The sequence below is a fragment of the Styela clava genome, chromosome 4 (assembly GCF_964204865.1).
Source record: "Styela clava chromosome 4, kaStyClav1.hap1.2, whole genome shotgun sequence".
In the NCBI taxonomy this organism is placed as follows: Eukaryota; Metazoa; Chordata; class Ascidiacea; order Stolidobranchia; family Styelidae; genus Styela; species Styela clava.
This window is the reverse complement of record NC_135253.1, coordinates 19,404,723-19,417,991: the sequence shown is the minus strand read 5'-3', so window position 1 is coordinate 19,417,991 and position 13,269 is coordinate 19,404,723. Positions and strand designations below refer to the sequence as shown.

The following is a 13,269-nucleotide window of genomic DNA, read 5'->3' as shown; positions in this document are numbered from 1 at the left end:
CGAAACTTTCGAAATGTGTATATCAGGTTGAAGTTAGGCGATTTCTTTTTTCGCATTTATCCGTATTTTAAATTTTATTATGAGTTCAGGTACTGTATATGCCAAGTGCCAAGTGAATATACCTTATTTCTCCATGCCTTCGTCTATTTGCATAATTTGATCTAAAGTAGCAGGAGAACAGAAAATAAATATCTCCATATTGATACACACAATTCTAAAATGACCATTCATCTACCTTCAATTCATACAACGCTTCAGAGGAGCCCCTCAAGCAAATCTCAATTTGAGCAGTCACTAGTAAGAAAAAAGTCAACTATTACATTGAAAGCAATGGACTCTTTTTGTACCCTAAACGTTGTCGTAAGATGTCGTAGGAATTGAAATTTTGAATGGTATATGTCAAAATATTGAAGTGTCCACTCAAAATCAAGTGAAAGATTTTTTTGTCTGTCAAAACTTAAAGTTACAAAGTTACGTACAAAGTTTAAATTATGCTTCAAACAAGCAACAATACGATTTTCTTACTACCAAGTTTTCAAAATATATCCTTTTTATTTAACTATTTCATCTAGAGTTGAGAAAAACTGTTTGAACTTGCAACACTTATAAGTCATTATGAAAATATTTATAATATCGAGCATGTTGTCAGCTGCTGTAATGTTGATGTTATTTGATGGCACACACGGACAGCTGCTCCATTCGAATGGTTTGCAAAATTATATTTATCTAGTAAAGTTTTTGTATTATTTGACATACCCTTTAAAGTTTTACAATTTCCATCGTTTGTATTTATATTATCATGCAAACTACTTTTATGCGGAAAGAATGAGACAATAAAAAAACGGATTCACAAATCTTCGTCTCGATTGTTGGAGACATTATTCATTCTCATGTTTAAAATCGCTTTTTTTATCCATCTTCAACACAAATTGGACTCTAAGTTTTGTTAGAAATATTTCAAGTATGTCCTGAAGCAACGCTTTAACGAATTGATACAACACATATAACTTGCAGTGAAACTTCACTTCTATGCTATGATTTGAATAAATTTTTCCACAGAATATAGTAAAAGCATCATTTCAATATACCAAATCAGATGTAACTAAAATACCAATCACCATTTTCTGCATCGCGTTATTTGGCTTGGATATTTGTGAATGTCACAGTTTTAAAATCTTTCTAATTTGATATTTTTGCAGGATGTAGAATTGACGAAGAATGTTCCTATGGTCAACAATGCGTACGACACCAATGTCATAACAAGAGTAAATATCTTATAATACATAACAGAAATTTAAATTCCTGATAATACTATCGTTCCTGATTCGATACAAATACCTAAATGTCATAACGAATCCATGTATAGCAGCATGCGGTCTACTGCTATGCTACATTTTAGTTCATAAACTCAGCTAACAACAAGTTTATTGTTGTATTTTATTTATTACTTTTTGAGTCAAGCAAGATTGATTCAAGTTTTTTTTGCCCTTTTACACAACCATAACTTGAGTTGAATCTGTATTTTTGTCAGAAATTACTTGTGCGAGGCAAACTCGCAATGACGCATGTTTGTTTCATTAAACTGTCTTGATTGACTCAGTTTAGTGAATAATTTTAGGTTTTTTATTTTTATTATTTTCTGTTCAGAATGTGACAGCCAACAATGTGATCCTGGCCTAATTTGCGATCCACAACGATCAGAGTGCAAACGTAAGTTTTAATTTTAACGTTCTTGGGGTTGAATATGTTCAAATATAAATTGTATAGAAAATCTTTCTTTTTCATATTAAATTTTTCAGTCCGAGAATTATTTCATTGTGCGGTATACATTTTTTTACATCGCATCACACAGACCAATCCAATCTTCAGACAATGGAACACTACTCAACATTATAATAATGACCTCAATCCTCGTTTAAATTATCCATAGATTGAATCCATATCTAGTATAATAGCAATCGTGAATAGTTAAAACTGTAAATCACCAGTTTTGCATTGCCAGATTTGGCTTATTATATTTTGTGAATGTCTCAATATTAATGAATTTCTAACTTGTCTTCAACGCAGACTGTGCATACGATGGCGAATGTGCTTATGGAAACGTTTGTATAGAGGGCTTGTGTTATATTAAAGGTAAATTTATATTGTTTGAAAACAGACATTTTAATTTTTACAAATACCTTCATCCCTAATGCGATATAAATAATTAAATGGTATCAAGACTCCATTGTTAGCAGAATGCGGGCTACTTTCATGCTACATCGTTAATTGATAAACTCAACTACTAACAAGTATATATATTTTTTATTTATTGCTTTAGAAAAAAGTTTTATGAATCACGCAACCAAGTCTATTATTTAGCCAATCAGTCAGACTGACTTATTAGACTACTTTACTTTGCTCAGTTTTGCAAGGACACAATAATTGCACAATCTGATGCAATTTTCAGAAAAGTGCTTTTCACGAAACGTCATACTATTAGTCTCAAATCTTGTTAAAACTTAAGATCGACCTCATATTCAGTATAAAACCAATCGTAAATAGTTTAATCTGTCGATCACCATTTCAGCACTACGATATTTGGTTTACCTGATTGTTGTGATTGTCTAAGTTTATTTCATGCAGCATGTACAACAAATCGAGACTGTGTCAGAGGACAAATTTGCAAACAAGGCGGTTGTAAAGATCCAGGTGAATATCTGATACCATGAAAAGGAAATTTCAATTCCAGCATTTACCATCGTCCCTCATCCAATACAAATAACTAAATATTAACAAAACTCCATTGCTAGCAACATGCGGAATATTTTTGTGCAACATAAATTTTTCTTAAATATTACTAGAAACAATCCTATTTTGTTGTGTCAAATGTTGATGTTTGTTTTTGTGACGTTTTTCTAGTTTACGCCCGGATATAGTCTATCGCGCGTTAATTTATTTAAGACGATTGAATTCAATTTGTAGACTATATCAAGAAACCAAATGGGCACATAGTTCAATTTTTTGTATAACAAAATTGAACTACGAACTCAAATGTTACCAATGTTTTCGTAAATTGAAAAAATTCCGTATTTTTGAGGAAAATTCATGTTCATTTAGATTCAGCTTATTTTCGTCAAATTCAACACAAAATCTGAAATAAATGTCATACATGTATTTTTGTCATAAATTACTCATGTGTGACAAACAATCCGTCAGCCTCGCGTTTTTGACTATTTTACTTTTCTCATTCTTGCAAACAAATTGGCTTTTTTATAGTTACAAAAAAATTGCATTCGTTGTAAGTTAAAAGTTTCTAAATGTTAAATTTCCATTCAAATTAAAGATCGAATAATTCTATATTCAGCATATTGCCAATCGTACATATAGATAAAATTGTCAATCATCTATTTTTTGCACTAAGATCTTTGGCTTACCAGATTATTGTGATTGTTTCAGTTTTAAATATTTCTAATTTGTCTTTAACGCAGGCTGTACATACGATTCCGACTGTGCTTTTGGTCAAACTTGCGTACAAGACTTGTGTGCTTATCAAGGTAAATTTCTTATATTATATCAAACAAAAGTTCTTACTATTACAATCGTTCCATATGCGATACAAACGACCTCATGTCATAATAACACTATAATGCTACATCATTAGTTGATAAACTCAACTATCAACAAGTCTATTGTTTTATTTTCATTTATTGCTTTAGGAAGAAGTTTTTTGACTTACCCAAGATGAAGTCAAGTCTGTTTCGTTCTTATTAATCACTCAACCATAACTCAAATCAAAAATGCGTTTTGTCAAAAATTACTCACGGGTGACAAACAATCAGTCAGAATGACTTATTTGACTACTTTGCATTGCCCAGTTTTGCAAGGAACCAGTAATTGCACAATCCGATGCAATTGACATCAAATGGCTTTTTACAAAACGTCATACAATTAGTCTCAAATCGTAAAAACTAAATATCGATCTCATGTTCAGTATAAAACCAATTATAAATAGATCAATCTGTCGATCATCACTTTAGCACTACAATATTTGGTTTAACTGATTATTATGAATGTCTCAGATTCAGAATTTTTATTTTACGCAGCGTGTAAAACAGATCGAGACTGTGTTATTGGACTAATTTGCAAACAGGGCGATTGTAAATCTCGAGGTAAATCAAAGATACTATGAAACAGAAATTTCAATTCCAGCATTTACCATAGTGTTTCATTCAATTATAATATCTGAATGCCAATAAAATTTCATTTCTAGTAACATGCTGATTACTTTTCTCAATCCTGCGAATAAATTAGTTATTTTATTCTAGTCATGAAAAAATGCATTAGTATAAAATTAGAAGTTTCCAAAGATTAAACTTTCATTTAAATTAAAGATTTGAATAATTTTATATTCAGCATAATGCAAATCATAAATAGATAAAATTGTTGATCACTATTCTTTGCACTAAGATTTTTGATTTCCGGATTGTTGTGATTGACTCATTTTTAAATATTGCTAGTTTTTCTTTTACTCAGACTGTTCATACAATGAAGAATGTGAATACGGACAAACTTGCGACCGAAACTTGTGTCAATATGACGGTAAATTTTTGAATCATAAGACATAGGTTTAAATTTTTAATATCACAATCGTCCCTCATTCGATACAAATAGATAAATATCATAATGACTTCATAGCTAGTAGAATGCAGACTACTTTACTTTTATGCTACATCATTAGTTCATAAACTCAAATACCAACAAGTTTATTGCTTCGAAATAAACTTTTTTGATTCAAGCAAAATTGAGACGACTCTATTTTGCCAGTACTAATCACCTAATCAAAACTCAAGTTAAAACTGTATTTTAGTCAGGAATTGACTTATTTCACTACTTTACATTCCTCAGTTTCGAAAAAAATATTTTTATTTGCAAAGAGTTAAATTGTATCATGCCATACAACAAATGCATTTGTCTGTAATTAAAAATAATAACTAAACATTATACTAACATCCGAATTGGACACCGAGTACGGTAGTTCCATATCCAACAATATTAGAGACATTATTTGTAATAGGTCTAAGATCACTTATTTATTTAATAATCTCAAACACAATCCGAACTCAGAGTTTTTGTTAGAAATATAACTTATGATTTAAAGCACCCGTCTTACACGGTTTGCCACATATTTATACTTCGAAAATGTCATGAATCATATTATTTGTTTCACTTTATACAGAAAAAACATCATTTTTATATTAAATATAATATCTAATAAGACTTAACTGAAATCATGAATTACTCTATCAATCATGAATTACTCGCAATGACCTATGTATGTCAAACTGTCTTAGTGACTCAGTTACTGAATATTTCTAATTTGTTTTTTATTTTATTCAGGGTGCGTCGAAATCAAAGACTGTGCTGATGGCCTGATTTGCGATACAAAAATATCAACGTGCAGACGTAAATATTAATTTTAACGTTATGAGGTTTTGAAATGTATAAATAAATCTTGTATTTGAAATCCTCCTCCTTTGTATTAGGTTTATTCAATCAAAAAATTATTTCATTTGGCGGTATTTAATTTTCTAACATCGCATCACACAGACCAATCCAATTGTCAGAAAATTACACAGTACTTAATATTATAATATTAGCCTCGAGTTTTGTTTAAATTAAATATAGACTGAATTCATAAATAGTATAAAACCAGTCGTAAATAATTAAAACTGTAAATTATCATTTTTGCATTGCCATATTTGGCTTATTATATTTTTGAGAATGTTTCAATATTATTGAATATCTAACTTGTCTTCACCGCAGACTGTGTATACGATAACGAATGTGCTTATGGAAGCATTTGCTCTCAGGACTTCTTGTGTCATTATCGAGGTAAATTTATAATATTTGGAAACCGAAATTTCAATTCCTACAAATCCCATCCATCGTCTCTAATTCGTTATAAATAATTAAATGTTATTAGGACTCCATGGTTAGCCGAATGCGGACTAATTTTATGCTTCATCGTTAGTTGATAAACTCAACTACCAACAAACTTATTGTTGTATTTTATTTATTGCTTTAGGAAGAAGTTTTATGAATTATACGCAAGATGAAGTCAAGTCTATTTTGTTCTTATTAATTACTCAACCATAAGTCAAATTAGAATTTTTTTTTGTCAATTTACTCACGGGTGACGAAGAATCAGTCAGACTGACTTATTAGTCTACTTCACTTTGCTCAGTTTTGCAAGGATACAATAATTGCACAATCCGATGCAATTGTCAGAAAATTGCTTTTTACAAAACGTCATACTATCAGTCTCAAATGTCTTTAAAATTGAAGATTTTACCTCATATTTAGTATAAAAGCATTCTTAAATAACTTAATCTGCCAATCACCATTTTAGCACTACGATATTCGGTTTACCTGATTGTTGCGAATGTCTCATTTTCAGTATATTTCTGATTTTTATTACACTCAGGATGCAGAGCAGATCGAGACTGTGATCTTGGACTAATTTGTTACCAAGGCGATTGTATATATCCAGGTAAATTTATAATACCATGCTACATGAATGTTAATTCTAGCATTTGCACAGAATTGTTTTCCTAAATACTACAATCAAACTTACTATGTTGTGTGCAAATGTTGATGTTTGTTTTTGGGTCGTTTTGTCTATCTTAGGCTCGGATTCAGCTTTTTGCGCGTTCATTTATTCACGACAATTCAAAGCAATTTGTAGTCAATATCAAGAAACCATATAAGCATATAGTTTAATTTTTTGTTTAACAAAATTGAAATACGATATCAATTATTAACAAGGAGATTCAACAAATACATGTCTATTAAGATTCCTCTTATTTTTGTCAAATTCCCCACAAAATCTGAAATGAGTGTCATTGATGTATTTTTGTCATAAATTACTCATGTGTGACAAACAATCTGTCAGCCTGACGTTTTTTACTATTTTACTTTTCTCCCTCTTGCAAATAAATATAGATTTCATCATAGATATGGAAAAATTGCATTAGTCCAAAGTTAAAAGTTTCTAAACTTTATACTTCAATTAAAAATCGACTAATTTCATGAGCAGCATGAGGTCAATCATAAATGATGGAATTGTCGATCACCATTTTGTGCACTACAATCTTTGGCTTACCGATTTATTGTGATATTCTCAGTTTTAAATATTGCTAATTTTTCTTTTACGAAGGCTGTGCATACGATGGCGACTGCGCTTATGGCAAAATTTGCGTAGAAGAATCGTGTATTTATAAAGGTAAATTTCTAATATTATGAAACAAAAATTTAAATTTTTACTATTACAATTGTCCCACATTCGATGCAAACAGCTACATCTCAAAATGATTTCATGGCTAGCAGCATGCGGTCTCCTTTTATGCTACATCATTAGTTGATAATTTCAACTACCAAAAATGTTATTGTTATATTTTATCTATTGCTTTGAGGGAATTTCAATTTTGCGAGTCAAGCATGATGAGTCTACTAGTCTATTTTCCTTTCAATAATAACTCAGCCTTAACTTGAAACTGCATTTTTGGCAGAAATTGCTCAAGCGTGACAAAAAATCTGTCAGTATGACTTATTTCACTACTTAACTTACCTTAGTTTTGCAAACAATATAATTTTCTTGTTGCTGGGAGTTAAATTGCATCATACCATACAACAAACGCATTTGACTGAAATTAAATTTATACTAAACATTGTACTAACATCCGAATTGTACTCCGACTACAGTAATTCCATACCCTGCATTATTTGTAATAGGTCTAAGATCACTTATTTATCAATCTCAAACACAATCGGAACTCAGAGTTTTGTTTGAAATATATCTCATGATTAAAAACACCCGTCTTGCACGGTTTGCAACAGATTTATCTTTCGAAAATGTCACGATTCATAATATTTGTTTCACATCATACAGAAAAACATTATTTCTATATTGAATATAATATCTATCCAGATTTAACCAAAACTATTCACTTACAATGATCCGTGTTTTTTCTACCGCATGTCTTGATTGACTCAATAATGGAATATTTCTAATTTGTTTTTCATTTTATTCAGCATGCGACAAAACTCAAGACTGTGATCATGGCCTAATTTGCGATACACAAAGATCAGTGTGCAGACGTAAATTTTAATTTTAACGTTCTGATGATTGATAATGTTTAAATATAAATTGTATAGAAAGTCTTAATTTCTCGTATTATTTTTATTCAGCCAAAAATTATTTCATCGTTTGGTCTTTATTTTTCTAACATAGCATCACACAGACCAATTCAATTGTCAGAAAATGGCACACTACTCAACAATATAATATTAGCTTCAAATCTTGTTCAATTTAAAGATAGATTGATTCCATATGTGGTAAAATACCAATAGTAAATGAATAAAACTGTAAATTACCTTTTTTTGCATTGCCATAATTTGACATACTATATTTTTGTAAATGTCTCACTATTAATAAATTTCTAACTTGTCTTCAACGCAGACTGTGCATACGATGACGAATGTGAATATGGGGATATTTGCTCTGAGAACTTGTGTCAATATAAAGGTAAATTTGTATTATTTTGAAACAGAAATTTCAATTCATACACATACCATCGTCCCTAATTCGAAAGAAATATTTAAATATTTGGTATCAAGAATCCATGGTTAGCAGCATGCAACTTTTATGCTTAATCGTTAATTGATAAACTCAACTACCAACAAGTCTATTGTTTTATTGTACCTTTTGCTTTAGGAAGAAGTTTTATGAATTCGGCAATATTGAGCCAAGTCTACTTTGTTCTTATTAATTACTCAACAATAACTAAAATCAAAAAAATTTATTTTTGTCAAAAATTACTCACGGGTGACAAACAATCAGTCAGATTGACTTATTCTACTACTTTACTTTGCCCAGTTTTTTAAGAAAACAATAAGTGGACAATCCGATGCAATTGATAGAAAATTGCTTTTTACAAAACGCCATACTATTAGTTTCAAATCTTGTTAAAATTGAAAACCGACCTCATTTTTTGTATAAAAGCAATCATGAATAGCTTAATCTGCCGATCACAATTTTAGCACTACGGTATTTGGTTTACCTGGTTGTTGTGATCGTATCATATTAAGTATATTTCTAAAATTTATTTAATTCAGGATGTACACTAAATCGAGATTGTGATAGAGGACAATTTTGCCAACAAGGCAATTGTAAAGATTCAGGTGAATTTATGATACTATGAAAAAGAAATTTTTATTCCAGCATTTACCATCGTCCCTCACTGAAAACAAATTACTAATTGTCATTATGACTCCATTGCTAGCAGCATGCGAACTACTTTTATGTGACAGAATTGTTTCATGAATTACTCCAAACAAGCTTAGTATTTTCTCGCAAATTTTTCTGTGTTTTTGAACCGAATTTAGGTCCGGTTTCGGCCTATTGGACGTAAATTAATTCAAGAAGATCAAACTCAATTTGTAGTCTATACAAGTAACCCTATGTGCATGTTGATCAGTTCTTTGTATCAAAATCGGATGATAAACTTAAATATTAACAAAATTATTGTCCATTTTTGTGTTTTTGTTTTAGACGCAAATCTATATCCTACTTATTTTTGTCAATTTCAACACAAAATCTGAGCTGAGAGTCAAAACTGTATTTTTGTCATAAATTACTAATGCATGACTAAAATAATAAATATTCGAAATTATTGAAAGAGAATATTTTCTGAAATGCATTTATTTTTACAGATTATTACTGATGAACATGATTCTCTCAGCGTCTTGCAAAGAGAAAGAATCAATGCAAACAGAAAAAATAAATTTGCTGAGAAGTATGATATAATAAAGTGTGCTACAACAATAATGTTTGATAGTCTTTGTACGATTTGCATTCGGGTCATCTTTGAAGTCTTAGACAATCATAAAACAGCCTTAGAAAAAACATACATCCTTTCAAGAGCGTAACCATAAATTTTCAAAGGGGTGGGAGGTCTGAGTCGGAACTTTTGCATTGCTGAGTTAGATTGTGACAGCTAAATTGCATACTGCTTCGGGATATTCAAGATGTGTTTAGTAATAAAGAAAGTATTGAATCAAAGTTCAAATATAGGAGTGCGAAAGTAGTACCTGGGGACTGCCATTAATGTGTCCAAACTCGAGTGAGAATAAGTGCAAAATGTGTGCGAATTGAAAACGAAAACCGCCATATTACTTGCACCCGGTGAATAGAGTTATGCCCAAATATTGAATCGGGATTTAATGATGACAAACCATGTGTATTTCAACATTTTTATTATTAAACGATTGATTTCTAAATGACTATAACCAACATGTGCTTGTCCATTCTTATACCAGCCGTTAGATTACTCAACATCCCAACATGTCGTGTTTCCTAAGACCAGTTAGTTAGTCACCAAGCCTTTCTTGTAGTTTCCACAGACTGGAACGATCTCCTATAATTGACCACGAGTAGTCAATCATAGAACGGTGATGTAGAAGTGTATTGAATTATTATGTGAATATGGCAAGAAATATGTGGTTTGCCGATTAATTCAAATAGTTTGCTTATGGTTGGTAAAAGACATATATAGAGTCTATAGCGTTAACGTATTTTTTTGACTTTAAAGCGGGAGCAAGCTTGGTCGAACTCATATATATTCGATATAGAATAAAGCAGGGTTCCATAGCATTATGTCGGCACTGTCATATCATGCAAACGTTAAGAAAATCCATATTTTCCAATTCGCACGATGCCATCTTTATTTATTTGTTTTTTTAAGTTAAATGAACTCACGAATTTAGTTAAAACTAAAATAGTATTAAGGAAACAACGATTGCTTAAAAAAAATCGCAGGCAAACGAAATATTGAAAATTAAGAATATAAATCTTTGATATGAGCAAACGTTTCTACAGAATATCTAGCTTGAATATTGGGCAATCATTGAAGAATGGATAAATAATATGTGTCTATAGTTATATAAAACGAAAATCAATTTTATTTTCCAAAACAGTGATTTTTTAAGCAGTTTGACGTGTGTTGAGCTAGCGCGAATGCTTTACACTGAATTTTATATCCTAAAACAATAATAAACTAGGGCAGTAGGAAACGACTATAGCTAACAATTGTGCTGGAAGTAGAAATTCCTCGAACGTATTCTACAAATTCGTTGACAACCCTTCGATGACGGGGTATTATTAACGGTTTTAGTTACTTATTGCTTTGCATTCAAACTATAGGTCAGCTACGCGGCATAGTCATCAATATTCAGCTGGTGTTTATGAACTATACTTTAATTTGCGTCAGCCTACATTAAATATTGTGAATAAACCCAATGACGAAAACGTCGTGCTTATTAAGTTTACGCGTGTGTATTCAAAAATCCCAAATTAAAAACTGCTTCCATATCTTCTGATTTGTTAAAAAAAAAGAGTAAATCGTTATCGTCTTGAGCATTCACGAGGTTTTACTACATTTGCGACTTCTCATGACATACTATAACGACTACCATGATGACACGCCACGGCATTCCATCGTAAAACAGAAATTGCCTACTGACATGGCGGGCTATTCACGAATATTAACATGTTAGTAAAGCCTCAACTTATCCGTAAAAATCAGAAAGTCCATCGCTAAACATCGTCAAACTCAAAGAATTGTTTTCGACTCAAAATAGAAGGCCTTGCTATGTTCTTTTTTCTAGAGATATCGGACATTTGCAAATCATGCAAAGCGAAAATTACGAATCGAAAATTAACGAAGCAAAATTGTTCCTCGTTTGAAGTGCGCTGATTTGACGATGTTGGGATACTTCTTAAATGGAAATATTCAATTTCATTTTATCATGGTATCTTTAACATTTTTTTCATATGGTTTTTAATTCTGTTAATAATACACAATATATGTATTTGTGTGTAATTTTTTGTTTGATACAAAAACAACCCGATCAAGCAACTAGAAAGGTATTCTGATCTCTCGCATTTGAGCAGCTTGATCAAACTCTTATATTTAATTTAGGATGAAGCAAGGTTCCATAGTATCATGCCAACACTGTCACATCAGAAAAATGTTAACAAAAACTCTCTGTCTCAATGCACGCGATGGCATCATTATTTATTTGTTTGTTTCAATTAAATGGACCTACGGAGTTTATTTAATATTAAAACAATATCAAAGAAACAACAATCGCGTAAAAGAAATATGCAGCAAATAAAAATATAGCAAATTAGAAATATAAATCTTCAGTATGAGCAAATGTTCCTGCATACGAGGTGTGGCTAAAAAGAAAGGACTATTGAATTTAGAATTTTATTTAGATGCATCTCGTAGAATGTCCACATTGTCTAACACATACAAGTCCTAGGTCATCTCTACTTGTCCCTTTCGAAATACTCCCCATTGGCGTTGATGCACTTTCCCATTCCTTTTGACCACGTTTCAAAGTAATATGAAAATTCTTCTTCTGTGATGGTTATGAGGTGACTCGTCTCGTTTGTCTTTATATCCTCGACTCATTGGAAGCGGGTGCCCTTGAGAATTCTTTTCAGCTTTGGAAAATGAAAGAAATCGCAAGGGGCTAAGTCCGGCAAATAAGATGGATGATGATGCAACGTGGTGCTTTATTCCGATACCAAGAACTGTTTCACGCTGTGGGCTGTTTGGGCAGATCATTGTCGTGAAGCAAGATCCAAGTATTTTCCTGCCCAGGAAGCTCCTCGTTTTTGACGGATTTTGTTGAAAAGACGAGTAAGAACTTCCTCGTGAAAGTGTTGGTTGACTGTTTGACCTTGGAGAACAAACTCATGATGCACGTTGCATGCGGGCTTTCTTTGGTCTGGGCGAGGGAACACATTTTTACTGATGATTCTGTCGTTTTGTTTACGAATCATATTGAAAGACCCATGACTCGTCTCCTGTGATGATGTTTTCCAAGTCTGCTGTTTTTTGTCTGCTTCCATCTGCTAAAGGATGTCTCGGCATGCATTCAATCGTTGAGCCTTCGGCTCCTTAGTCAAGAGCCTTGGCACCATTTTGGCACACACCTTTTGCATGCCCAAAGTGTCAACCGGAATGGTGCGGACAGTGGTGGGATTCAAATTTTTTGTCTGCCGGTTCCGTCACACAAATGTCATATTTTTCAGCCGGTCCTGTTTTTTTCAGTAATGCCAACCGGTTCGCTGATTTTATAAAATTCCGTGAGACGATTCTATAAAACCGGTGCAAACCGGCTGAATCCCACTACAGGGTACGGACCGTTCCTTTGTCC

General features: G+C 31.9%; 1 protein-coding gene across 3 annotated transcripts; it reads left to right on the top strand.

The window, feature by feature from the left end:
- Positions 1-547: 547 nt before the first annotated feature.
- Positions 548-9,868, top strand: LOC120326429 (uncharacterized). 3 transcript variants are annotated; one of them, XM_078112139.1, is made up of 16 exons: positions 548-706; positions 1,200-1,265; positions 1,648-1,710; positions 2,068-2,133; positions 2,626-2,691; positions 3,471-3,536; positions 4,086-4,151; positions 4,516-4,581; positions 5,380-5,445; positions 5,806-5,874; positions 6,467-6,532; positions 7,199-7,264; positions 8,074-8,139; positions 8,501-8,566; positions 9,157-9,222; positions 9,754-9,868. In XM_078112139.1, the coding sequence occupies exons 1-16, from the start codon at positions 616-618 to the stop codon at positions 9,762-9,764; spliced, it is 1,026 nt and encodes a 341-aa protein (XP_077968265.1). In that variant the 5' UTR covers positions 548-615; the 3' UTR covers positions 9,765-9,868. The 3 variants fall into 3 exon arrangements, with proteins under 3 accessions (XP_077968265.1, XP_077968266.1, XP_077968267.1); XM_078112140.1 differs by lacking the exon at positions 4,086-4,151; XM_078112141.1 differs by lacking the exons at positions 3,471-3,536; positions 4,086-4,151; positions 4,516-4,581.
- Positions 9,869-13,269: the final 3,401 nt, after the last annotated feature.